This window comes from Lampris incognitus, chromosome 10, assembly GCF_029633865.1.
Source record: "Lampris incognitus isolate fLamInc1 chromosome 10, fLamInc1.hap2, whole genome shotgun sequence".
In the NCBI taxonomy this organism is placed as follows: domain Eukaryota; kingdom Metazoa; phylum Chordata; class Actinopteri; order Lampriformes; family Lampridae; genus Lampris; species Lampris incognitus.
In genome coordinates, this window is record NC_079220.1 from 9,706,957 (window position 1) to 9,732,584 (window position 25,628).

The 25,628-nt window shown below is 47.5% G+C and overlaps 2 protein-coding genes across 3 annotated transcripts in view; both read right to left on the reverse strand.

Annotated features, from left to right (window-relative positions):
• smurf2 (SMAD specific E3 ubiquitin protein ligase 2) overlaps positions 1-20,468 on the reverse strand; it is a 74,760-nt gene extending 54,292 nt beyond the window's left edge. Inside the window, exon 1 of the mRNA XM_056287985.1 lies at positions 20,286-20,468. Coding sequence (XP_056143960.1) covers positions 20,286-20,385 — 100 coding nt within the window. The 5' untranslated portion in view covers positions 20,386-20,468. The remainder of the gene's footprint in view (positions 1-20,285) is intronic.
• A 730-nt stretch (positions 20,469-21,198) lies between these two features.
• On the reverse strand, positions 21,199-25,339 carry kpna2 (karyopherin alpha 2 (RAG cohort 1, importin alpha 1)). Of its 2 annotated transcripts, none has more exons than XM_056287995.1 (11): positions 25,324-25,339; positions 24,928-25,043; positions 24,656-24,796; positions 24,110-24,198; positions 23,459-23,727; positions 23,255-23,349; positions 22,729-22,992; positions 22,282-22,515; positions 21,823-22,005; positions 21,519-21,668; positions 21,199-21,427 (listed from the first exon to the last, which is right to left on the reverse strand). In XM_056287995.1, exons 2-11 carry the CDS (start codon positions 24,982-24,984, stop codon positions 21,338-21,340), a joined length of 1,572 nt encoding a protein of 523 aa, XP_056143970.1. In that variant the 5' UTR covers positions 24,985-25,043; positions 25,324-25,339; the 3' UTR covers positions 21,199-21,337. The 2 variants fall into 2 exon arrangements, with proteins under 2 accessions (XP_056143970.1, XP_056143971.1); XM_056287996.1 differs by lacking the exon at positions 25,324-25,339 and adding an exon at positions 25,152-25,317.
• Between the last annotated feature and the right edge of the window lie 289 nt (positions 25,340-25,628).

The following is a 25,628-nucleotide window of genomic DNA, read 5'->3' on the forward strand; positions in this document are numbered from 1 at the left end:
GAATGTAGGGCGAGCAAAGGGGGTGGAGGCTCTGGGGGAAGAAACAGAAATAAGCGGCACAATAATTGAGAATTCAACAACGAGAAAACTACAGGCAGTGGCTCAAAGAATTTCAAAGGGTTGACGCTAGATCCAACGGGGTGCAGGCAAGGAAGTAGCCGTGATTGGCTACGTCAATCTTCTGTTTCCCGCTGTTCCTAAACTGAACTAGCTAACTAACATCAACTTAATTTCTGGTCTGGCAGTCAGTGCGCTTTCAAGGTTGCGCGCTGTCTATTAGCCGACGCAACAGCCAATCATGCCTACTTCCGTGCCTACACCCCGTTGGATCTAGCATCAACCATTTCAAAGCCACACTATCAAGCTCCTGATGAGGTTCAATGCCTGGAGGACACCCATTCTCCTCGTGAAAACAGTACCTAGACCTCTTCCAGAGAGACGTCAGCAGTACCTCAATGATCCAAAACACGGAGGGACCCATCAAATGCTGGTCCTGATGCGACAGCTCTGATTAAGCTTTGATTATGGTTAAGTCAAACGATGGTTCCAATTCTACCTCTGGCGCACAACTCCTCCTCAAAATTTACAGCGTTATGGAAAATGGAATCTTGACGACAGGAGCTTTCCCCGAGAAAAGGAAGCCGTCAGGCTTGCACCCGGTGGGGGGGAGGCATCGTAAATCTGTTTTTTATTGGTCACCCTGGACGAGATTTCTCATGCTCACACACCGAAAGAAAATGTACTCTCCATGCTGGTATATAAGGGTGCATGTGCGCCCACAAACATGCACATGCACACACACACAAATAGAGAACTCCCATCTCCCATACACACAGCCCTTATTTCAGACGGCGGCGAGAATCACATCACTTCTTTTCCATGTCTGCATTAAACAAAATGCCCTTCTCAGGGAGTGGCACTCCTTAGTGCGACCAAATGATGTAGCTCCGGGCCAAAGTGAATAAGGGAGGGAGGGCGATAGGAGGAAAACTGGACAGCTCTGTGGAGGAGTGGTGGAGGTGAGGACCTAACATCTATAAAAAGAACATCTAAGCGATGGACCAAATGGAATCTACTTTAACTTTATTATTCCTTTGGGCACGATCTTGGGGGGGGGCCATCAATATGTATCCATAACAAACATGTCATTGCAACCACTGGGGCACAATTCCAAACATTTCTCACTATGGATCCCCTCCAACTTACAAAAACATCCCAACACCCCCTTCTTTAGAAAGACAGGCGCATTTCTCTGTCTCTCTCACCCAATGCCCTCCCTCGCTCTCTTTCACACTCCGGAAGAACATCACATGACCCGCTGTATCTCAGCTCATCTTAAATCCTCAGTCGTCATAGCGACAGCGGTATCAAGTCGAGGCTGAGAGAAGGGTCCCTCTGTGTCCCCCGTGTTTCTTATTCCGGTCGCGCTGCTTTCCCCGACCGCCTCGTGCAGCTAACGACTGCGGCACTGAACGATGGGAGTCGGGGTGCGTGGCGGCTCGTGTGGGGTGGCGTGAGAGTGGACGGAGACCGACAGACAGAGACAGAGGGGATAAGCGCCATTGTGGCATTTATCACAGGGGAGCAATGATGACTGTTGCCATCTAAAATGATAACAATAAACAAGGTAATGGAGCTGACCGCAGTACAAACGCCAGGGCTTTCCCTGCCCATCTATCACACAGGTGGCTCACCCAGGGTATTTCAGCTGGAGCCCAAGTGAAAACAGCCAAAACACGCCATTCGGCATCATTAAAAAAAAAGAAAAAAAGAAAAAAAAAGAAATTGACTCACATCTTTCACATCAGGTTTCATAACTCCGGTTCACACGGATTCAGAGACACACCCGACAAAGGCGAAAACTACAGCGGCAGGCGACAATGGCAAAAATGTGAAAGCTGCCGCATCAGGCTCAGTCAGGAAGCTAAGATCATGACAACAGCCAATTATGTTACAAGCTAACGAGGGAGTTAAGATCCCTTGACATATTCTGACTTTCATTTGCAGGATGTAAAGAAAATCCTGGCTTTCTTTATGAACAGTACCATGGAGGAGGCAAAATGAAAGGAGTGGTTGCAGCCAAAGCCACAGGAGCTGACACAAAAGACACAAACAGGCGCTGGTTGATAATGAGAGAGAACAGAGGGAATCCTGGAAAAAGGCCAAGCACAGAATAGGTGATGACAACTGTGAGAAGCCTCATCGTTACTTAGGCTGACTATTTTCATGTGACACGGCAATCGCATAGCAGCAAGCAGAAGAAAAGTGGGTTTGAGTCTGAGTGGCTCAGCAGCTACAGCTGGGTCATGAATGCTCACTATGTATGAATGCATCTGTGTATTCTATATCATTCTGTGGTGCGACACAGACTAACTACAGATTTTTCTCCAGACCCGGGCATATTGTATATCAAATCCTCACCGTTGGTCTGAACCAGCTCAGTTTAAGTAACCATTGCCACTAAAATGACTCAAAACCCCAGGGATGCACTCGAGGTGGGAAGCCCATCCATTATTTAAAGCCATAGTTCATACCGGCATGGACTTGTTAACAGGTTTGATGAAGTCAGACGACGGCTGTATACAGTTTTTCAGAGGCTGTCAGTTTTGTGCTGCACTGTGCACGCCGTCCCACAACAATCAATCATACAATGTTATCGGGTGTGTGCGTGATACGAGGAGCAACACTACTGTAACTGCTGTACATCACAGCTGAGAGGGCTGCTGACACCTGGGGCGGGATGTCCTTCTCTCCATCAACCTGTCCACACAAAACGCTCAGCACAGTGCACTTCCTCCGTCCCTGATAAATGACAAAACCTTTTAGGCCAAAGGAACCTCTTCACTTTTACTGAGCACTGTTCTCTTGAACAGGGCCCAAAGAAGTGTAAGGAATCTGAGTGTGTATATATATATATATGTTGGTAGGCAGACAGCACAAACACACCCGGAAACATACAGTAGCAGTAGACACAACGCTTGTTAAGTCACACAATGGCTTTCCACACTGCAGCTTCGACAGGACCACTTCCCTACGGACAGAAGGGGATGCTAAACAAACACCACACACAACTGATGATCAGCTTCAGCTTAGCTTTGCTACATCCTCTGTCAGATTTCCTCGAACTTAAAACCGGTTCCTCTAAGTGGAAATCGCAGCTCCAGGCGGACAGAGACGGAGACCTTGGGGTGAAGTTAAAGCTCCACCTGTGGCGAGAGGACGGGCCGAGTTTCTCACAGGCTGGCACACAAAGGGCCCCACTGTGCTGGCGAATCAATGAACCCCACCAGACTCAAGCCAAACACCTGGGGAGGGAGAGGTCATGTGACACAGCGGGGGGCGGGGGAGGCATCACCATGGCAACAATCGCCCGCCGCTCAAAACGAAATGGAGGGATGGGGCTTCATCTGGACTTTCTTGTAAACAGACAAAAAGACAGGACGCTTTAAAACAGTCACGTTCACATATGTGATCGCTCCAGGAAGTATGGGAAAAGACAAGCACTGGAGGGAAAAACGGGGGTTTCACACCACTGTGGTGTGTGGCGCTCTGCAGTTAACCATTACACTGGAGTCCCCAGGGAGGAGGAAATGGGGGTGTGGGAACACGGACAACTGCCCAGTAAAACTCCACCATTCCCAGAGCCATCCAAAGTCAAAGCTCTATCTCAAAACATTGTCTAATGAAAAAGTCAAAAGAGAAAAAAAAAAAGAGAGAGAGCAAGAGAGAGACAGAGAGAGAGAGAGGGGGGAAGGGTCCCTTTGGTTGGGTGGAAGAGTTACTGTGTGAGTGCACCTATAAGACATCTCTCTCCACTCTCCCGTTCATGTTCTTTTCTTGTTGACCCCCCTTCTGAACCTTCTTTCCCATTCACCTGGTTTCTGTGGTCCAGCACTCGAACCCAATCCCACCAGACAGCCTAACACATCTCCAGCGAACGTCCCTCTCCCTTCTCTGCTTCCTCCTCCTCCTCGATCTCACCCTGCCTGGCCCTTTCCCCTGCCTGCCTGTCTGGCCCCGTTTTGACTCTGGGTACTGGGACACAGCGCTCTCATTCGCAGCATTGTTCTTCGGTAAACAAAAGGCTTCCTTTTCCCCTCTCTCCACTCCTCCCTACTCTCCTCGGGACATAAAACCTAAAGAGAGGGAGCAAACGCACAGAATAAAGAGACAGAGACAAACATGGATGAGTTCAGACTGACAGGTGGTGGTGGACTTCCTTTAAAAAAAAAATATATATATATATATATATATATATATATATATATATACACACACACACACACACACACATATATATATATCGTTCCTCACGCTATCGCTCTGAGCCACTCCTGAATGCTCACTTAATCTACTCTGACACAGAGACGTCTCTCACATCAACCCGTTGGACACTGGTGAATCTTCAGCCCTGTTTGTAAGACCCCTCATTGGGGTGGGGGGGAGGGGGAGGGGTGTCACACGCAGGCTAACCTTAGCTAGCTGGAGTTTGCAAGCACCCGCCATGGAAACCTCGCACAGGAATAGTGACAAGCGGGCATTCAGTAAGACACAGGAAGGAAATAACAGGGCAAACTGAACCAAACCAGTAGACATCCTTATGATTGCCGCACATTGAAACCCCCATCCACCTTCGCAGATTTCATTCTAACATTGGTCACGGTCCTCACTTCGAAAAAAGATATTTATTTAGAGCAAGACGTGTAACTGAACAATTGGTTAAGATGAGAAAAATAGGAAAATGTGGATCACCTAATTCATATTTATGGGGGTCTATGATTTCCACACAGCTGAGAACAGGGAGGGACTCACAGGATGGATATAACCAGAGTGGCACAATGTTTGGAGATTCCGGGGAGATTAAGTGTAAAATTTGTGAACATATTGGGAATTTAAGGAAATCTATCTGTACACCATCCTCACTTTCCCTCGCACAAACACTCTCGGGCATAGAGGGGGGAGAAAAGCATTGAAAAGCTCAGCATCACAAAACAACAACAAAAACAGCTATTTTGCATCTCTAATTTTCTTAATTGTAGTTGATGACAAACTTTGTTTTTTTGTTTTTTTTAAATTTCTCCCTTTTTCTCCCCAATTGTACTTAGCCAATTACCCCACTCTTCCGCGCCGTCCCCGTCACTGCTCCACCCCCTCTGCCGATCCAGGGAGGGCTGCAGACTACCACATGCCTCCTCCAATACATGTGGAGTCACCAGCTGCTTTTTTTCACCTGACAATGAGGAGTGCCGCTAGGGGGACGTAGTGCATGGGAAGATCACGCTATTCCCCCCAGTCCCCCCCCAAACAGGAGCCTCCGACTGACCAGAGGAGGCGCTAGTGGAGCGACCAGGACACATACTCACATCCGGCTTCCCACCCGCAGACATGGCCAATTGCGTCTGTAGGGATGTCTGACCAAGCCGAAGGTATAACATGGTGATTCGAACCAGCGATCCCCGCGTTGATAGGCAACGGAATAGACTGCCACGCCACCTGGATGCCCCATAACAAACTTCCTTATGGTAAAAATGGATACAAATACAAAAAAGCCCAAATAAAGAAAACTGGGAAAAATGAAAACGGGGGGAAAAAAAATGGTATTTTGGGAAAAAAATTACAACAGATTTCATACAGCGCTGTATTTGCTTCCACGTTTAGATTAATTTATGCTGTGGTGTGATCCAAAAGATGTGCAGCTGAAGCCTCATCTCCTGATGCTGACGCCGATCCATAACTAAAAAAAATAAAACCCTCTTTATGGGGCAGTTTAGTGCACTTGCCAGAGGGGTAGAGTACTTGCTCTGTGAGTGCACTTAGCTCTGCCCCGCTCCTGACAAAAGTAGGTTACTTTTAAGAGAACTGGCCACGCCATTTCACAGTAGCTCTTCACTGTAGTCAGGCAGAATCATGTGGGGGAGCAGGACGGCATCTCAGGAACTCCATCCAACCCCCCATAGGGCACCGGCTAACTACTGAAACGTGGTTAAAGCAAAGTGACTCTTAGGGCATCAGCAGAAAGTAAACCCAGCTGCGGCAATTTTTCAACATCTCTGAAAATCCACTCATGCAATTTGCAAATCTGATAAAAGATTTCTGCTGGGCACATAATCCGGATATTAGACACTAGTGGCAGAGTGATTGGGAAGGAACCACAAACTGCCAGGAAAATCTCCTAATTCCTGTAAACACATCCGCTATTTCCAAGATTTAGGAACGTTGATATGGAAAAAGAAACAAAGTCTTACCTCGAGTCATTTCGGAGTAAGAGGAAAACAGAAAGGAACACACAAAAAAAAAGAGGGGAAAGAAGATATTAATGTTCTATTTCAAAGTTTAAAAACTCATTAGGGTGTTAAAAAGCCACGCTCCATCTCAGGAGAGATGCAGTATCACGCTTTCTGTGATGGGCATTAGGCCTTAATACCCCAAAGCAACTACTGACCCAATGCAAATCCTGAGAATATCGCTACATAACTGAGGGAACGACATTGTGGGGGAGATGTGGGGATGTGTGTGTGTTCATGTGGTGGTGGTGGGGCAGTCGGTCATGTGCTATCACTGTGACCAGACTTGTAAAGAGTCTGCAGCATCTGGGGATGGAGAAAGGGGGAAGACGCGGGATCTATCTTCCATAGTCTCTCACCGTAAAAGGATTAAAGGGCCAAATGTCAGCCGTGACTAAGAGTAGCCATACATCATCATACATAACACTCAGCACCTGTGAGGAAAAGCAACGAGATCTCTGGAACCGCGTTCTTCAGAGGCCTCGCGGAAGCGGGGAACCTGTTTAGAACGGGCAGCGTTGCGTGTGAATGACACGCCGTGGGTAGAAAATGACAGTAAAAGCTCATAACGTAGCTCAGCCTCGAAAAAGGGGGAACGGATATTGTTCCCTGTCCGTTCTTCCAATGGAGGCAATAAAATGGAAACGTACAAAAAGGTACACGGCAGCCACGTTGAACCCAACGAGGCAGCCGACCGGCTAACCTTCCATTGCAAAAAAACCTGTTTCACTGTGCGAGGGGAACACACCGCACACACATGCACACGTGAAAGGAAAGAGAATGACGACACCCTCACTGTGAGAACATTTCATCCATCTCACGTCACCTTTTCCCTCCATGATACAGCCTACTGTAATTACATAATAAAATAGTCCACCCCGACTATTTTTGGCACCAGACAGAGGGAATCCATCCACGATGGTAATTTTTAGCAGTGCATCACTTTCTCTTTCCACTCTGTGTGATACAACTTGCTTAGCTGAGAGTCATCCAGGCGGGTGAAGTCCAAAGTTCCATAGCACCGCCGCCACCGCCAGCGCTAACTGAGAAGTCAAAACAGTGAGCGGAGCTGGGCAAAACTAAGGCTTCTGCAAGCTTGCACCACTGTTGGCTAGGACATGGCTCTTGAGTGGCTGCATGGTTCTCCCTAAGCTCCTTGGCTCCTATGCACTCTCTGATGTAATGGAGGAGAGCAGTGGAGAGTTCTGGGCCGAGCTGCTTTGAGGAGGGTGGTGGGGGGGGGGGGTAATACTAACCTGTTTAACAGAGGCTAAGGACCACCGCTGCCCAGCCTGGAGCTGTGCTGCTATGTTTCATCACTTCTTGTCCTTGTTTTTCTCCCTCTCCTTTGTGGGGAGCTTATGGTTCTCAGAATTATTTCACAACTTGATCCGAGAGCAGCATTGCATTATTACCAATTAGCAATATTTTTCGATCCTTTCTCATTGCCTTCCGATGCCCATCGATGGGTTTGGGCTGACTGGAGTCTCAGCTGCTGCTGAGATGGTGGCAGAAACACCACAGCTTGTTCAGCCGCCTCAAAACGTGTGGTGGATGAAATGGGGGCAACTGAACTTAAACGCTAATTGCAAACAATTATTACAGAATGACTCCGCAGCAAGTCATTCTGAATGAGACACAATCTACAGGATCTTTCACACATAGTTCCCGGTAAGCTACTGGGATAACCTTTCAGGCACTGCTAGTGATTTTTACTAATCACACATGCAGCCACATTCAGTGAAATTCCCGTCTTGCACCTTTTCACACATGCCATGGCAATGCCGGAATAGATGGGGCAAGGGGACGGTCCAGCAGCTTTTCATTGAGCTTAAGCAAGCTTTCCAGCTTACCTAAAACTTGGCTCTTCTGCCTCACTATGCCGCGCTCATGTAGAATTCCTATTTTCTCAGACACTACAGCATCTCTGACTGCTCCAGACAGCTGCCTATCCATGTCATCTTCATCTTCTGCGCGGACTGAGAGGAGCGCCCTTATTTCTGAGTCTGTCCAGCTTCCCGCCATTCTTGAAAAAAAGAAGAACTTGTATTGCAGTTATCGAATCCCCCGCAAGGTAGGGTTGTGTGATATGACAATATACATCGTGTGATGATAGAAAAACGTCTAACGTTTTCATATCACGCTCTATCATTCATTTCGCTGTGTCGCAAATCGCTCTTTACGGCAATATTTTTGTAATCTGGACCACGCTTTGCGTTCTTTTTGCACGGTATGGATGTAGGCAGGAAATACGCATGAAGGCAACACAAACAAACATGGAGGAGAGTGAATGTGACACAGAGCGGGGGGCACTTCCGAACAGGAGAAGCACACCAACCAGCCAAGACAAACCAGAGCTTGTACCTAAAACGGGGGCTACACTTCTGCCGCACATTCAGGTATGAAATGTCTGAAACTCTCTGAGTCACAAGGCAAACATTTTGAAGCATTGTTGCCAAATATTTTGTTTACGGCGCTTTGATTGTTTTCATATAACGCTATAATTCAAAATTGAAGGAGTGTTTTGCTTATGAGTTACATTTTATATATTTATATTGTGAGCCTTATTTTACTCCTATAGTTTAAACTTGAAAGTGTTCCATGTGTGTTTATATTTGGTATTTTATATACCAATATTTATGTTCGATCCGTATTTATTTTTGTTTGCCGCGACAATTCAAACAGTTCCACTGTAAAAGAGTATTATATGTTTGGTTTTGATATTTTTGAACATATTCACATTTTAGGCCTATACTTATTTTGTTTGTAACTATAGTTCAAAAGTGTTTTCTATTAACCTTTTTATATTTTATACATTAATATTCTATATTGTTATATGCTTAATTTAAAGTCTGCCCAAATGTTCTAAAGAAAAGGAGAAAAATAATCAAATACCAGTAAGTACCTTTTATTTGTCGAGTATATAATTCAAAATGTAATGAGAAATAAGCTTTTCCATGTGGTCATTTTATATAAGCTATATATTAATTGAATTTACAGAAAATGTGCTATATCGTGATATGTATGGTTATCTGAATGTGAAATGACCTATATCAGGATATGAGATTTTGGTCATATCGCACAGCCCTACCGCGAGGCAACCTAACCGTCGCGGATTGAAATATGTCATCAGCAGTGTCTCGTGATTGGTTCGCTCACTCCACGACGTGAAAGCATCCTTTGTCGGATGGACATAACCCTTTACGTGCGCTTCCCTGCAATGTTACTGCTTTCATTCACAACACAGCCTTACTGGGATGGTCCCTGAATGATAACATGGTCTTGAGGTGGGAAATTGGCAGTACAGATTTCCCTGAATATCGATCCCTGCTCCCATTCACAACATGACCCCATGCAGGAAACATCCCTGACCTTTTCAGGGAAAGACTGCATGTGTGAAATTTGCCCCATTAAAAGATAGAGCCATCTGGGCATCCGGGTAGCGTAGCGGTCTATTCCATTGCCTACCAACACAGGGATCGCTGGTTCAAATCCCCGTGCTACCTCCGGCTTGATCGGGCGTCTCTACGGACACAATTGGCTGGGTCTGCAGGGGGGAAGCCGGATGTGGGTATGTGTCCGAGTCGCTGCACTAGCGCCTCCTCTGGTCGGTCGCGGCGCCTGTTCAGGGGGGAGAAGGAACTAGGGGGAATAGCGTGATCCTCCCACGTGCTACGTCCCCCCTGGTGAACTCCTCACTGTCAGGTGAAAAGAAGCGGCTGGTGACTCCACATGTATGGGAGGAGACATGTGGTAGTCTGCAGCCCTCCCTGGATTGGCAGAGGGGGTGGAGCAGCGACCCGGACGGCTCGAAAGAGTGGGGTAATTGGCCAGGTACAACTACGGAGAAAAAGTGGAAAAAATCCAAAAACAAAATATAAAATAAAGATGGAGCCATCCAGCATATAGCCTACACACTCACAGGTACAAACAATATGCATGGGTGTCCGTTAATCAGCTAATGTCTTCTTGTGTGTGTTTACCGGTATTTATCAACATGAGGTAAGTTTTCAGTGTCATTGAGAATAACTACAGAGGTTCCCTGATGTAAATAAATAAATAAATAAACAAACAAACACAAACCTTGAGCCGCTGTGTGCAAGAGTGTGACATATACGGCTTTTACTAGGTGTTGGAAGTCATGTTAAAAGTGGGTGACACGTGTCTACAGGCCATGTGTCATGTCTGTCCCAAATTTAGCCAGGCCGCTTTGATGAAATCATCACCCAGACTCCGGGTTGTCAGTTACACCATGAGAGATCTGCCGTAAGGTGTAATCTTTAGGACGCAGTCGGCCTATCGTGTCTGTGAATGTTGTCATTCATCCAGGTCATGGTTATCCAAAGGAGTTGAATCAAGTCGGCCTATCACATCGACAGAGCACAACACGGAGAGTCAATACCCTTTCATGAATTGAATTTTAAGCAATAAATTGAGGCCGCCACTTCTCAATCCATGACTTAGACAGACACCTATGGGAACCCCTGCTGATGAGTCAGATTGTGACAACCACCACTGTTAGCCATAATCCCAGTAGAGTAAGTAAGGACATTACAGTTCTTGTCCCATATTGAAGGATAAGCCTTTACTGCAAGAGTAAACACTAGGCTACATCCGATGACGCTCTTAACAAGATTGGCTGGAGGCTCTGCGGCTTGTGCTCGAGACTTGAGAACTGCATACCACTGGGCTATTGCAGCGCTACTTCATTTGTCATAGCCTCATAGTCCTTAATGTTGGAGACAGTATCATAATGACTTTCCTGCCCAGCAAGCCGCAACTCTTATCAGCCAGATCATTCCACATCAACAGAGCCCATTTAAAGAGACCAATGAAGGACAATGGAGCGTGGCTAGCTATAAGCTTACATATTTGGGATTTCTTTCTTGTCTGGGGACAAAACATCAGGGGGAAAAAAAAAGGCTATTTTGAAATTCAGCGGTTTGCTTTTTCGGCTTCGATGCGTCCCGAGGTCCCCCCCTTCTGCCCCCCTTTACTGGAATCCTTTGGTGTATTTATTCAACTTCAGCAGAGATGCCATTTGAAATGTGATCTGGTGCGAATATAAACATCTCCCCTCTGATCTACCTCCTTAGAGGACTGAAGGGGCTCAACGTCAGTCTGGGGCAAGGACAGACGCCTCCAGTCAGCTGCTGGCGTCTTGCGGCTTTCATGCCAAGCACCTACTCCCACCCCCCAATAACAGCAGAGACCTAGGAGCCCCCCCCCACCCCACCTCCCCATCTGCTTGAGGTAAGTGAAAGCTACAGGGTTAACCGCGTCCAACCTGTGTCCGTCCAGGTTTACAGCAGAACCAGAACAATAGAAAAATTAATCTAAACTTGCTGCTATTTCACCGGACGGCCTGGAGGGGAACTGTCTGGCCCAGCCCCCTCCACCACTGTTTCTAAGAAAAAAAAACAAGAAACAAAACCAACTCTCCATGTGGATTATCCAGCAGAGCTAACAAGACTCAGTGAAAACACACTGAGCTGGCTCACCTGGCCACCCGGCCAGCCCCCTGAAGGAAAACAATCACAGACATTACAGGGGGAAAAAAGTGCAAAGGGAAATGTGCTTTAGCGCCACAGCTGAGATCATATATCAGAAGTGGAATGTGACAGGATAGGCCCGATCTCATGACGCCGCCTGTTCCTAACTCTGTGAACCGCAGACGGCACATATACATCCCAGTACACGCCAGGCATTGAACGATGTCCGTTACGAGGGGGAGGAGGATGAGAGTGGGATGTTCTGGTGCGTCCCAGCGCTCCACTGACATGCTGGACCAACCCCACCGAGTGTCAGAACGTAGAGGCCAGAGACGGCACACGGGCTGCAGCGGAGCACCTGAGATGCACTCTACCGCGAGACGGCCAGGTCCTTCTTGTACAAAGCAAACGCCTGCTAAAATGCCTGAAAACTGAGGAATTAAGTAGCGGGTCTGGTATCAGAGGCCAATATGAGTCCAATCACATGGCTATTTTGTCGATGTAGTCTTGCTTACAGACATGATCCGCTGTGGTGACCCCTAACGGGAGCAGCCGAAAGTATTAGTAGTCTTGCTTACAGCCAGCTAGTCTCTCAGCAATACCAATGTAATGTCTGGCTGCATCTGGCAAGAGAGCGCATCAACGGGGATCGCTGGATCGAATCCCGGTGTTACCTCCGGCTTTGTCGGGCGTCCCCTACAGACACGACTGGCCGTGTCTGTGGGTGGGAAGCCGGATGCGGAGTGTGTGTCCTAGTCGCCACACTAGCGCCTCCTCTGGTCGGTCGGGGGTGCGCCTGTTCGAGAAGGGAACCCCGTGATCCTCCCACGTGCTATGTCCCCCCTGGCATAACTCCTCACTGTCAGGTGAAAAGAAGCGGCTGGTGACTCCACATGTATCAGAGGAGACGTGGTAGTCTGTAGCCCTCCCCAGATTAGTTAAATACAATTGGGGAGAACGGCGGGGGGGGGGGGGGGGGGCATCAAAGTTTTGGCGCACCTCGAGTTCTAATTGTCTGTCATAGTCAAAAATAGTGTGGCTCCATGTTGGGGGGGGGGGCAACCAGTGCCTAATTCACGTAGACATTAAAGTCCGGCGCTGTTTCATTTGGTTGTTTGCTGACCATTTATGTACCGATATTGCATTTGATGTCACACAAGTTACAAGTTACACAGACTCAATTACACAACCCATTTCCTGATAAGGAAATGTACCGACATCAAAGTATATATAAAAAAAAAAAAAAGCCTCCTTTGGCATTAGTATCGAAATGTTCTACCGATAGCCAAGACTATTAATAACAATGATTAACATCTTGTTATTTTGGGGTGGTGCGAGTGCGTAGTCTGCTACCGGACAGTGTCTTGTGTAGGTGCTCACAATTTGGTGTTTCACTTAATGTGTCCTCATAACAGCAGATCCAAGAGCAACACGGGGCTTGAAACCCAGTCCCTGCTTACTATTATGCTACTTGCTGTTGTTCGTCCGACTAGATGGTCCTAGTCGTCCTGTAGGGGTGGATTTCTGTGGGTGCAAAGACGGCCGGTCGGTCCAATCTGTGCCCTGAACGTTCTTCGGCAGTGTGGGCATGGGACAGCGGGAGTAGCTGGAGGCTTGCTGGCACGGTCTTTCCTGGCCTGCCTGCGGCTCTCTGCTGCGGCAATCCTGGCGGCCTCGTTGTTTTAATTTTGCAATAGTAATTGCAAAATGAAAACAAATTCGTCTTTACTTTTTTTTACAGACTGTTTGAGGTAAAGGAAGGACATCTAAACTCAAGCGTGGTTAGAAATTGATATAGGATATTCATGCACAGCCACCAGAGATAAAAAAAATAAAAAATAAACCCCCCCCCCCCCGAGTGGAGCTAACTTCAAAGGGAGAGCTCACTTAATGGGCGAGAAATAGAGAGGACAGGGATGTGAAGGACGGGGGGGGGGGGGTGGTGAATGGAGAAGCCGCCAGGCCGGAGCGATAGGAGTGGAGCCTGCGGACACGAGCCAGTTTAAATCTCGCTGGAGCTCCCATGCCCACCCCGCTCTCCCACCGCTAATCCAATTCTGACCCATTAACCATCCCAGCCAGGTTAGCAGCTCGGGCCTTTGAAGAGAGGTCCCTCACCCAAACTGCCCGGGAGGAATAGCGCTTCTCCGGGGAAAGAGGAGACACTTGAACATCCGGTTCCACCAGGGAGCCGGTGGAACCGGATGTTCCACCCGGTCCCACCGCCACGCATGTAACGTCACCACAGGAAGCACATGACTGACACGGGCTCGTTGATCAGACGGGCGGCTTTTGATATGCATGCGCATCATCATAGACCAGGTCCCGAGTCCAGACATACTGATTTATGACTCATCGTGAACGAGCGTGCCAAACTAATTGGAATTTGCTACGAATCTGGCGTCAATTAGAGCTCCGGCTGTATCGACTACATCAATTACAGAAACGGGAATAACGGAGGAGACGATCTCGGTGCTGGTGCAGTGAGTATCTGACAGGGAACAGAAGGGCGGAGGGGGAGAGAATACTATGTCCTGACAGAAATAAATGTGTGTGTGTGTGTGTGTGTGTGTGTGTGTGTGTGTGTGTGTGTGCACACGTGTGTTTGTCAAAATCAGGGCCGGGATGAGTTGCAGCTGTCTGCAGAACGGCACACCAGACCCATGAGCAGCCCCGCAGATGTGCTGTCGACCACTGCTCAGACTCCGCATCTGCTTGCCATTGGATGCCCTCTGGGCGCACCGATAAAAATACCGCGACGAGGGGCGTCATGGTGACTTGGCAGGCGAGGGCACATACCGTGTGCCTCGCAAATCAACCTGTTTTAATCCGACTTGCAAACCTCGGTTAGCAGTCTTCCCCCTCTGTCATCGTCCCTGAATCCCAGTTGCTCAAAGTGAAAGTGGAAATATTACAAAAATAAACTTCAGAAAAATCATCGGGGGTGGGGGTGGGGGCTGGTTAACTTTTGCTTCAGTTTCCAAATGAGGCAGGGTGTGTTAGGACATGGGAACAAAGAACCTGTCAGTTGTGAATGTTAAAAAGCGGCCCCTTCCAACACACTCGATGCTCTACTCAGCAGGAAGAACCAATCTCCCTAAACCACACCGCCCACTAATTAAATACACAGCCCGCTATCATAACGCAGTAACAGGAGAGAGCGCGTAAGCCACCCAGCAATCTGACCAACACGAGACGTCTCAAGTCCTGCTGAGTAATATGACTGCAATTCTTCCCTTTATTATTGCAGGGGAACCTCAAAAGGAGGTTTGGGCTGGGGCAGGCGGGGGGAATTATGGACTGCTTTGCTCCCCACCTGTCAGGGGTGACGTTTGGACAAGTGTTCGGGTCTGGGGAGCGCTTCCTCTCCGATGCTTGCTGCCTACTCTCTCTCTTTCTCCCTCTGCTACATCTGGCCTCCTCCAAGCCACTGCTGGCGATGGTTGAGAGCAGAGCGGGCGCGGAAGGCTTCATCCCCATCGAGCAGCAGCTGAACCAACAGGAAAGCCAGCGCAAGCCAGTCAATTAATTGATAGAACAATTTTAAAATTATTGGAGGGCCCTTGGCAGGGGGAAAGAAAACGTTTACCAGTGACATGCAATAATTGTTCTACATGTTCTTTATTTTTCATCCCCCGTCTCACTTTCAGTCTTTTTCCTCCCGTTATTGCTTTGTTTTCCTTTTCTTTCTTGGCGAGGAAGAAATGTGGAACTGTTTGCTCAGAAAGGCACGTTGGTGGTGGCGCAGTCGAGTCAAAGGTTCCCCACATGCAGCTAATCACCATGTATTTACAATCGTATCCTGTCTGAACACCCAGATGAACCCCAAATCACTTCCATGCATGCACTCTGCAGCAAAACGGCTCTGACGGAGGCCACATGAATGCGCCATGAACAGGCTCAAACCACATTAAACCCTCTCTTGATCATCAGGTCCTGTGCCTCTGCAGTCCGATCTGTGCCCAGCTGTGGGGGTTTCTTCCAATATCCTCCATTTAGAACACAGCCTGACCCAACAGTACCGGGGGGCTGGGAAATACAGATGACTCTTGCTAAAAAAAAAAGAAGAAGAGGAGACTCGAGCTTTTCAACCAAAGCCACACAGTGAGCCAGGACTTAACCCCACTGGCCCACTGTTGTGTCTTCAACTCAACATCTATTTTGTCCTGGAACAACATCTGTGTCAATGCAACTGTCTGTCATCTTGCAGGGGAAGAGACGTAGGGTGCATTGGCGAATGATCCCTCAGAAACTGCAGCACTGACATGGACCGGCTGAAGCATGATCAAAGTGTGTCCATTTGAAACCACAGCTGATCCAAGTGAAGAGACAAAAAACTAACTACTGAAAGAGAAGAGAGGGATGTCGAGTGAGAAGGAGGGCGAGACGGACAAGAGTGAGAGAGAGCCAAAAGGCCGCTCACTTGGTAAGGGTGGGGGTGAAATATGCTTCAGGCCGAGGGGGAAGAAGCTTACAGTCGGAAAGAACAGGGGTGACTCAGAGAAAGAGGAAGAGGTGGGAATGCTAACGGAGAATTCTAGGGAATCCCACTGAGATAGCTCTCTTCTCGTCTGCGCCGGGCCAAAGAATTCAGATGAGCAAACCATATGCTAAAGAAATCACAAGGAAACTTCTAGCAAATGCAAAAGGGGCAATTAACCTCGATGGAGGTCAAAAGGGGAGCAAAAACAACTTTTGGTTTAAAGAGCAAAATCGTTCGGAACAGCAAAGGCACCACGTCAGTGAGTCCGCCGATTTATCCGTCCATTTCTTTAAGGCAGACAGCTGATGACGGCTAAAAGCTTGTGTCAAAATGGACAGATCCACTCTTCGCTGGGAATCACTGTTCGTGCATTTCACATTTAGCCGAGAGTCACTGAACCTACAGCTGCTCGGGAAGTGGTGAAAACATTATGCCATGAGCCAGGTCCATATTACAGAATTCAAGGCTGATCAGATGATATACTGAGTAATGGGCCATGTCTTAATGATGTAATTTATGACTCACTCTTAGTGTCCGTTATGCTTTTTACTTACTGTTTGTTTGCCACATAGTTTGGGAGAGATCAGCTGTAGAGTATAATGGAAACCTGTCCCGTGTAGTCAAGGGGCAATTCTCACCCTCGACTGTTAGTTTTAGCGACTCGCCTGCCATATTTTTCCAGTTTTAAAGCTGGCTAACGTCTGCAACATCTGGTTCAAATGGACTCCTAAAGCACAAACAACTACAAGACTGTTTGGATGTAGCAACTCATCATTCAGAACTTTCCCAAAACAAACTCATCAACGGCTATGTGTCAAAACCAACTACACAGGAGATGACGACAAGCTGCTACAATGTCACAATGACACTCTCTGGGCCCATTACACTTTGTGCAGCAATATAACATGTCTTGTATACGCAGCTGTGTCGCGCTAAACAAAGAAATGTAATGACAGTGTGCGGAGAACATATACGAGCCAGCATCCTGCTAAAAGCGAAAAAACTTGAGGTTTTATAAATGGACTATTGCTTTGCAATAGGACCTCCTTTCCTGCTCCCTGCGCCGCGTTTCACTGGTATGTGGGCTGGAGACTGGAAGAAAACGGACATATAAGCTCGGAGAGAAACCATGGATAGATGGCACAATATTACATAATTCTCAAAGAACCCTTCACCGGGAAGGTGATGGCCAGGAAAAAAAAAAAAAAAAAAAAACTCGAAAATTTGACTGACCCAAGGATAGATGTAGGGAGACAGGAAGATGGAGAAACGAACAGCCAAGACAAGTTAACTCGAAGACAAATGTTGTGGAAAGTCACGAGTATCTATAACTTTTCAGCAACAATGATGTTTAGTCTGGTGGCCTGTACTGTGTCACTCTGCCTGAAGCAGAAGGAGCAGGGGGCCCATCTCTCTCTCTCTCTCTCTCTCTCTCTCTCTCTCTCTCTCTCTCTCTCCTTACATTCTCAGCATTCCTTTAGGAGACCACTGTAGTCCATCTCAACCTGTAATGACAGACTAATTTGCAGACTAATGGGCTAATCTAGACTTCAACACGGAAATTTGCAAAGGAGAGCGACATAAAAAACAGAGCTACATTTAAGTATCTACAGCACAGCTGAGACAAACAGGAACAAAAACCACCTGGTTTTTTGTTCTATAAGAGATAATATAAGAAAATGGCAATGTGGTAATTCAGTTAAAGCAATTTTGGGAGCCTGTGCTGAGGTCCTGTTGACTGTAAAATGACGACAGAGGTGAAATAAGTGAAAACAAATTGGTTGAAAATGTCAGGTGATGCCAGAGTATCCCCAGTGTGGTACAGCGCTGTTATGGGTCTGGTACAGGTCTGTCAGGTATGTCTGTCCATTGTCTATGCATGCCTACATTACAACTGATTTCTTTTCATCCAACTTCTACTATAACAACAAACCGGGCGTTCTATTTCAAAATTAAAAATCTATAGCAGAAAAATGTTGCCACCTGAAACTGTAATAACATTAGTTTAATATAGTACTCTAGTGGGAAAAAAAGTCCTGGGGCAATTCTTAACTTAAATATGAACCGATAGTGTACCCTGCCCCGCATACCAACAGTTATTTTGCGGGAGTAGGTGCAATTTCTATTTTGCTAAATAGCTTTTTTTTCCATTTTGGGAAGAAACTCCTCAAATGTTCTTATGCTGTAAGCCCTAGATAATTCACATCAACTGTGGAAAATATTTCCATCTTGCATCTTCACGTCAGATTAGTCCTATGCTCTGCGCTCTCCTCGTCTCCGCTAATTCCTATCAGGAACATGACTTGTTTAAATATTTAATTTGGCTCTTCCCGGTGGAAAAGACAGGCCCGGGATCTGCTCAGGTCCTGATCCTGGCGTACATCAAACACGGCAGCTGTCACCCCCCCCCCCTCCCAGTCAAAACAATGTCCTCTGGTGTACACATTTTTGCCGTTTGTGTTGAAATGGTACAAACCAAACACGACTAGGTGAGAGTGCGTGTGTGAGGCGAGACGTGTATCCGTACACACGCATCATGGCAACAGCAGTAATGCTGCGACATGACTCTACAATTTCTGTCTAACAAACCCCGAGCTGTGTAGATACACACATGATTTCACAAAATGACTGCGTTTTAGTGTATACTGTGAAACTTCAGCGATATGCAATCGCAGGTGAGCTTGAAACAAAAACAGTGGCAGCTGCCCATCAGTAACAGAGTGGTCTGATGTGCAGCTGCCCATCAGTAACAGAGTGATCTGATGGGCAGCTGCCCATCAGTAACAGAGTGGTCTGAAGGGCAGCTGCATCAGTAACAGAGTGGTCTGAAGGGCAGCTGCCCATCAGTAACAGAGTGGTCTGAAGGGCAGCTGCCCATCAGTAACAGAGTGGTCTGAAGGGCAGCTGCCCATCAGTAACAGTGGTCTGATGCAGTGGTCTGATGGGCAGCAGACCACTGTTACACAGCTGATTATGAGAAGACATAGAAGATTCTAACGTACATGTCTGCCCATCAGTAACAGAGTGATCTGATGGGCAGCTGCCCATCAGTAACAGAGTGGTCTGAAGGGCAGCTGCCCATCAGTAACAGTGGTCTGATGGGCAGCTGCCCATCAGTAACAGTGGTCTGATGCAGTGGTCTGATGGGCAGCTGCCCATCAGTAACAGTGGTCTGATGCAGTGGTCTGATGGGCAGCTGCCCATCAGTAACAGAGTGGTCTGATGGGCAGCTGCCCATCAGTAACAGTGGTCTGATGCAGTGGTCTGATGGGCAGCTGCCCATCAGTAACAGAGTGGTCTGAAGGGCAGCTGCCCATCAGTAACAGAGTGGTCTGATGGGCATAGAGAGGCTATGGAGTCACTGCCCAGCGGCCGCTGCAGACCCCCTCTGACCTATGAACCTGTCTGCCATCTAAACCCCTACTCCGGCAAAAACTGCTGATTAGACCCAAGCAGGAGGCTGTGGGCATAGGCTAACGCTTGCCAATTTTATGATTAATAACCCCCCGCTCCCTCCCAACCCCTGCCCCCCGAACCAGTGCTCTCATTTTAAGAAACGTGCGATAGCCGTGCAGCCTCGAGTTAATCTCTCTCTCCTTCGCAGAGCGGCCACGTTAAAATAAGACCAACTCGACGCTAACGCGCTGCGACATGATGAACGACAACCATCCCGGGACCCGTGCTGTCGCTGCCGGGCAGCGGTACCGGCGGTTGCTGGCCACGACCGCGGGCTGCGACTAATCCCCGGAGCGATAATATTCCAACATTAACCGTTTGCCGGGGGACGGGCGCGCAATTAAGCCTTTCGACGTTACGCGCGTGCGAACGACAACGGCTTTCGTACGTCCGAAACGTCCAGCGAGGAATAATATAAATCTGAAATGTGTGTGTGTGTGTCTGAATGCACCTGCGGTTGGCAAACTCAATAGGGAATCCAGCAAATAGACCGGGCCCGCTTAGCTTAAGAGTGCGGAGAAACGCGTTTTGGAGGATCTAAAAAAAAAAAGGGGAAAGAAGCATAGCTACCTGTTAATCGCAGCTTTACCGGACCGTTCCGCCGGACTCCTTGGTTAGACATCTTCCTCCGGGTTCCAGCCTTGACTGAGACGTAACAAAAATATTTCATTAACTGTAGAAAATAAAACAGATTTATCAACCGTCCCCCCCCCCTCCGTCAGTTTTAGACAATAATGGAGTCAAGGCATTGTGGCCCGGATGTGGACAGAACTACCATAACGCTCGCGCTCTCACACTTGCGCACAAACGCGGACGCGAGAAAAAAAAAAGAAAAGAAAAAGTCGCGTGTAAAGGTTGCCACAAAGTGCATTTGATGAAAACCGATAAATAATCGAGCTACTTTAGAACAGCGGCGCTACGACGGCGTTTCGTTCACATTTTCAGGAGAGGAGAAAAAAAAAAAAAATAGGGCTTCTGCTCCGTCCTACTCTCCGCTCCTAGAGAGTTGAACTGTCGAGCTCCCATGCAGCTCCCACTTTGAGGGAGGCTGACCGGTGACGTCACGGGCTTGCAGCGAGAGAGAGGGGGGGGCGTGGGTGGTGGGAGATTTCTCTTCAACATGTGGCACCTAACATTGGAGTGGGTTCCTCTGCTGCGTATTATATTCCGATTACACCTTCCACAGTTCAGTCAGTGAAGCACAAAAAACAAAAAAAAAAGCTCCTGTAGAGGCTCATTTGAAACCCCCCCCCTGAATACAATGTTTTATTTGCCTGGCGGTACCACTTGCCAATAACTCAGTACAGCAATTCTCAGTTCAGTTCTCAATTGTCCTTCAAGCGATCGCAATGCAGCATCCTTGTGTAACTTTTTATGAAATTGTACCTTACAGCTTCCCTATCCAATTCCCATTCCAGGGACTTTACTGACATGCTGTTATTCCCCAGCATCACCTTACAACGGTAGAAGTAAAGAGTCAAGTCATCCGGGAAGCCTTTATTTACAGTCACATTTGTAAAAACAGTACGAACAACAAACATATACACAGGAGGTCCGACATTGCCATAAAAAAGAGACAAACAGTGACAGAGAAAACAGTTCAAACCGAAACATAAGCTTCATCAGAAGTTGAAAGTGCTCTGGTTCTCATTGACCTGGAATGCATAGCCGTCAGTGGTTACTTCTGGAGCTACATAGTCAACGGTCTCCTCCTAAGAAAAGAAACCAAAAAACACCTTATTAGCCAGCAGAACACTGTATAACCATTGTTTGCTTCAGAACACTAAACGATAAATAAGTTACCTCTTCGGAGAAATACTTCTCAATCAGGTTGAGAGCAGCTTTGTAGATCAGCTCGTTCTCATGGGACTGCAGGGCTTCAATCTTGTCCAGCCCACCATATTCTTCAACCATCAGGCACAGCTTGTCTGATTCTCCAATCTTATCCCCGGCCTGTGTGGGCAAAATAAATACATATCAATAATCACGCATAGATTTTGCATCTGCCAAGGATCCACAAAAGGCAGGATGTGTACTTCAGTTTAAAAAAAAAAAAAAAAAGTTGTGCAAGAGGAAAAACAAGTGTGATTTGCAATAATATACTCACCAAAAATATATTGGTGATAGCATCCAAAATGACCAGGGTAGTTTTACTGTCTTTCGCACTGAGTAGATTCAGAAGAGGCTCCAGAACGTTGGCTTGAACGAGGTACACCACTTGCTCAACAGTGCCCCCACTGGTAAAATTGGTAATAGCCCACACAGCCTCTTTCTGAGTTTTGTAGTCACCCTGAATACAGGAAAAAAGGGGGGAGGGAGGGGTGAATAAAACAATTTCTGCGGTCGAGGCCATCTGCCATTGTAGAAGAGATTCTCCAAAAAAAAAAAAAAAAAAATCAGGACCAGATCCTTCCACTCATGAGCTAACAGGAGTTATTATGCAACCAAATCAAGGGAGTTAAGTCATGGAAAAATGTATCATCCTTGTATAACTACATGCTTAATAATCTGAGCATAGTAACCTACTTTGCACTAAACTGAATAAATCCGACCAATAAAAACATACCCGTCGTAGCACATCAATCAAGTGAGGGATGAGGCCAGCATTGATGACCTCCTGGATCTGGGTGTCCCTGCCTGCGGTTATGTTGGATAGAGTCCAGGATGCCTCCTTCTGAATGTTTGGCTTGTGGTGCTGCAGCAGCAGGGGGAACATGGCCAGGGCCCCAGAATTTAGCACCTCCTGGGTCTGCTCATCTGTACCAGTCACAATGTTTCCGATGGCACGCAGTGAGGGGGTCTGAAGAGAGAGGAGGAGGGGTTGGTTTGGGGGCAGAGGTTATGCAACAACTCATGAAAGCGTGAGGTGCCAGCAGATTGCCGGGAGGTGGTAGGACTTATTATTTGTGAAAGGTAAAGTGAGGCACACCTGTGTGTGTGTGGGGGGGGGGGGCAAAATTAATCCTATCCCAAAATTCACAAAAAAAGACAGCATCACAATCTTTGTATTTACCACAACCGAAAGCTCTCCAGAGCCAAGCAGCTGCACCAGGCGGGGAACCATGCCCGTCTTAACCACCACGTCAATGCGGTCATTCGAACCATCTGTCAGGTAGGACATAGCCCAGCATGTGTCAACCAAAACCTCCTTGTCATCGTGGTGAAGCAGTCGAATGAGGGTGGGCAAGATCTGCTCCACAGCAGCGATTGGAGGTGAGGGGTTCTTGTTGCGGCAAAGGTTCGACAGTGTCCAGGTGATGTTTCTCAGGTAGCCAGACTACAAACGAAAATCAAGTTGAAAGAACAGGCAGGGATTCGTTTGATTTAGGTGACATCTAGTGGCCAACAAAGGGTAATGAGATACAAACAAAAGTAAGTTCTGAGGGGGAAAAAGATTTTTGAACAAGTCAATTTTATTTGTATAGCCCAATAGGCAGGAATGCCTAAATTGTAATGTACTGCAGCAGTTTGCAAGACATACTAAATCCAACAACTAGAGGATCATTGGTTTGATATAGCCACATATCCCAAGGACTTACGGTAAAAGTAGACAGGTCAGGGACAGCCAGCAGAGTGAGCAGAGGGGCAATAGCTCCATGCTTGATAACTCTGTCTCTGAGTGCCGACCCATCACCTAAACACCAGAAAATAGCATATTAATAGAATACTAAAAACTTGCTCATCATTGAGGATGTACAATTGACAAAACAAACCCATACAAATATGAATTCTCTTGAGATTACCAGCAATGTTTCCAAGGGCCCAGACAGCTTGCTCCCTGATGTGTTGATGAGAAGAATTGATAAGGTCTATGAAAGCAGGAATGGCCCCGCCTTCCACGACAGCACCCGTCTGGTCAGACGTCCCAGAGGCAATGTTGGTCAGAGCCCAGGCAGCCTCAAACTGGATCGGAGGGCAATCTTCCAGCCCGAGAAAGGCAACAAACTTTTTTATCAGGCCTGCACTGATGATGCGGTCAATGGGAGGTTGCCTCTCACGCGACAGCAGTTTCCTGCATTCAAAAGAAAAAACAGTGAGTCACTCATGTCTTTATGCATGGTCAACAATCCAGGTAAGGAAATCACAGAAAGTTGAATCAGTTCATCTGGATGCAATGCTTGAGAGAAACGTTTCATCACTCATCTAAGTGACCTCTTTGGTCTGAACTGACTGCAGGTGTCCCCCATCCTTACAAACAATACAGTGGCACAACGGCCGAAAACAACAACTGGTTCGAAATGAAAATGACCATTAACTAGAGTTACAATGGACATGTGTACTATTCAGAGGTGTGAGGAATAGTTGGTCACAGCATTGAGTCACTAATGTGATTTCTGATTACAGACAGTGTGCACATTGGCCTGACCTGCTTTGCAAGTACTCTTCAACATTACCTTGTAGCTTGAGTAGCTTGGAGCTGGGAGTCAAGATTACTGCTGTTCACTCCGGCGAGGATCTCTTCGATCTTCCACTGCTTGGCAGCCTGAAAATTGTCAAACTTCATGAATAACGTTCTATCGTTGTCTTGTCAAGTGTATCGGGGAGGAAATTCAGATATCATGATACAGTGTTGTCTAATGAATGACAGCGAGAATCTATCACACGAAATTTCCAAAAAAAAAGGGAGGGAGAGCATGATTTGAGAAGTATTTTTGGTTTGATTGATCAACCACGTTGCATGTCATGCAAATCACCACACAGTTCAATGCAACGACACTCAGCTGGAGTCTAAGCAGGGATGGTAAAAATCCCTGTGCTTCTCATTAACCCAGCACCATGTCGCACTTTACAGCGATTAGCCGATTCTTGGCGCTGGAGCACAAGAGGGATTTTTCGTCGAGGTCTCCGATAGCATAATGGGTGTTGTGTAAAGCCACGAAAGCGGAGTCAAATGCCATGTTCGTGCAAACCTCCGCGGCCAATCAACACGATTCTGATACCTGACTGTTCTGGCTGTGCTCCTGCAGAGGAGAGGCGGCCTCCTCGGGGAGAGCGGACACGTTCCTCCTCTTGAAGAGCTGGTCTTCCTTCTTGGCTTTGCGAAGTTCGACGTTGACTTCGACCCTCCTGCGTCGCAGTTCCTGCATTGGAACAAAGTAACGAGTCGTGAGAGTAGTCGGCCAATTTACGAGCACTTGCCGGGGCAGGTGGGGGGTTAAACTGGGCACACGGGATTGCCGAGCACAGCGGACGGCTGAACGACGCTACTTACGTTAGCGTCCTTGCCCTTGTTCTTGAACTTATTCAGACGCGCCGCGTTCTCAGACATCGCGAAGTCAACTGGGGCGTTTTTGAGTGGCAGAGAAGAGTTCGGTTGAGCGTTTGTTCCTACACACGCACACACACGCACGCACACAACACACAAAACGTTAGTACTGAGGTAGTTACAGATGCTACACAAACCGTGGCGTGACAAGCAGTAGGATGCCACTATACTCGGAAGGAAGGTCGAACCCAGACGCGATCCTCCGCAGAAACCAAACGTGCTTCCTTACACGTTACATTGACGGCAATAATCGCACAGCGAAAAACACGCACGTGCGGAACGGTTCTCGCCAAAGAACGCAAAAGTAACAACGCTTAAACGGGGCACGTAGCACACGCTTACCTCGCCGTCCCGTGAAGAGCTCTCTGATCCGGGAAAACGCGTCGCAGACCTTTAAATTTCTGCAACAGAGCTTCCTGATTGGGCTGTTCGAGCGAGAGCATCTGTCGGCGTACAGCCATTGGGCTTTTTTGAAAAATCACAGGGCGCTCGGGAAATGGTGTCACCGAATGAACTCTCGCGAGATTCGACCGTGGATTTTTTTTGGGGGGGGGGGGCAACGGCTGACTCCGGGTCAGTCGAACGGTTCCTCTTCGCTCTTCGCGATCGGTGTGTGAAAGGGTTACGCTGTTCTCGGATCGCTAGAC

Bases quoted from the DNA above. Each gene is read 5' to 3' on its own strand.
- kpna2 (XM_056287995.1), bottom strand. From the start codon at position 24,984: ATGTCTGAGAACGCGGCGCGTCTGAATAAGTTCAAGAACAAGGGCAAG. The intron at 24,199-24,655 runs GTATCAGAATCG...GACAATTTTCAG, and splicing joins AGCACAGCCAGAACAGTCAG to GCTGCCAAGCAGTGGAAGAT. The intron at 23,728-24,109 runs GTAATGTTGAAG...TTTTGAATGCAG, and splicing joins CAAGCTACTCAAGCTACAAG to GAAACTGCTGTCGCGTGAGA.